At 39.3% G+C, this 1,445-nt stretch overlaps 1 protein-coding gene across 1 annotated transcript; it reads left to right on the top strand.

The window, feature by feature from the left end:
• The first annotated feature begins 149 nt into the window (after positions 1 to 149).
• LOC111406515 (zeatin O-glucosyltransferase-like) lies at positions 150 to 1,097 on the top strand. The gene has a single exon (XM_023035927.1). The coding sequence runs from the start codon at positions 150 to 152 to the stop codon at positions 1,095 to 1,097; it is 948 nt and encodes a 315-aa protein (XP_022891695.1).
• The last annotated feature ends 348 nt before the right edge of the window (positions 1,098 to 1,445 follow it).

The raw sequence follows: 1,445 nt of genomic DNA, 5'->3' as shown, positions 1-1,445 counted from the left end.
CTTCTCCAAATCCAAACTCGACTAATAAATTCCCTGCACATATGCAACCAGCGTGGAATGCCTTAATGAACCTGCGCCAATCGGTTTTTGAGTTCTTACGAGATATATCCTCTACGGTGAGAAGAATTATCATAGTTCACGACTCTCTTATGGGCAACATAGTTCAGGATATTGCAACAATTCCAAATGTAGAGTCCTATGTATTTAACTGCACCTCAACGTTCACACAGGTCTCATATGTATGGGAAGGGATTGGCAAACCGTTCCCAGAAGAACTACCAAAACAGTTGCCCTCTTGGGAAGGATGTTCAACCAATGAACTTAAAGAATTTGCAGTTTTGCAGATTAAGCATTTAGATATTAGAGCTGGAGATATATACAATACCAGTATAATTATAGAAGGAACTTATGTTGATCTATTGGCAAGGGAAGAGGTTGTTGGGAGCCGGAAGGCATGGGCAGTTGGACCAATTCTTCCATTGAAGTTATTCTCGAATAGCCAGCATAAGTGTTTAGAAAGGCTTGACAAAAAAGATCCAAAATATGTTATCTACATATCTTTTGGGACGACAGTTTCAATGTCAGATAAAGAAATCAACAAGCTCGCGCTGGGGTTAGAACAGAGCAAACAGAATTTTCTTTGGGTTCTGAGAGATGCGGATAAAGGAGATGTGCTCGAAGGAGAAGTTAGACGAGCTAAGTTACTTGACGGGTTTGAGAAGAGAACACGAGGAGTGGGAATGGTGGTGAGAGATTGGGCACCACAACTAGAAATTCTGGCTCATCCATCTACTTGTGGATTTATGAGTCATTGTGGATGGAATTCTTGCAAAGAAAGTATTACAATGGGAGTGCCAATAGCAGCCTGGCCAATGCACTCCGATCAGCCAAGAAACGCCATGTTCATAACATATATGTTGAAGATCGATATTCTTGCAAGAGAATGGACACAGCACGGTAAACTAGTGAAAGCATTGATGATTGAGAACGTTGTGAGAAGACTGATGGCATCAGACGAAGGAATTGAGATAAGGAAGAAGGCAGAAGAAGTTGCTGATGCTGTTAGGATGTCAACTGAGGCAGGTGGCGTGTCTTGAAAGGAATTGGATTCATTCATTGCCCATATCACTAGATAGAGCAATTTTCAGTTTAACATACATGTTGACAAAATAACTTTTAAAATCATATTTGACAAAATAAGTTAACCACAACCACACATGTTGCAGGTCACATTGTTCACACATTCAGCAGGTTGTAAAATGAGTTCTCAAGTAGAATAAGAGTTTCCACGTCCATATATACACACATATAAAAACTCCCCGAAAAAATAAAAAAGCTTACCTCAATGAAAAATAAGCTTTTAGCTGCCAAAGGGACATTGAAACCATCAAATAAATAGTTCAAGCAAATTCCAAAATTGCTCGTTCATTACTATCTACTTTTAA

This window comes from Olea europaea, chromosome 12 (assembly GCF_002742605.1).
Source record: "Olea europaea var. sylvestris chromosome 12, O_europaea_v1, whole genome shotgun sequence".
In the NCBI taxonomy this organism is placed as follows: domain Eukaryota; kingdom Viridiplantae; phylum Streptophyta; class Magnoliopsida; order Lamiales; family Oleaceae; genus Olea; species Olea europaea.
This window is presented reverse-complemented; position numbering and strand designations above follow the sequence as displayed.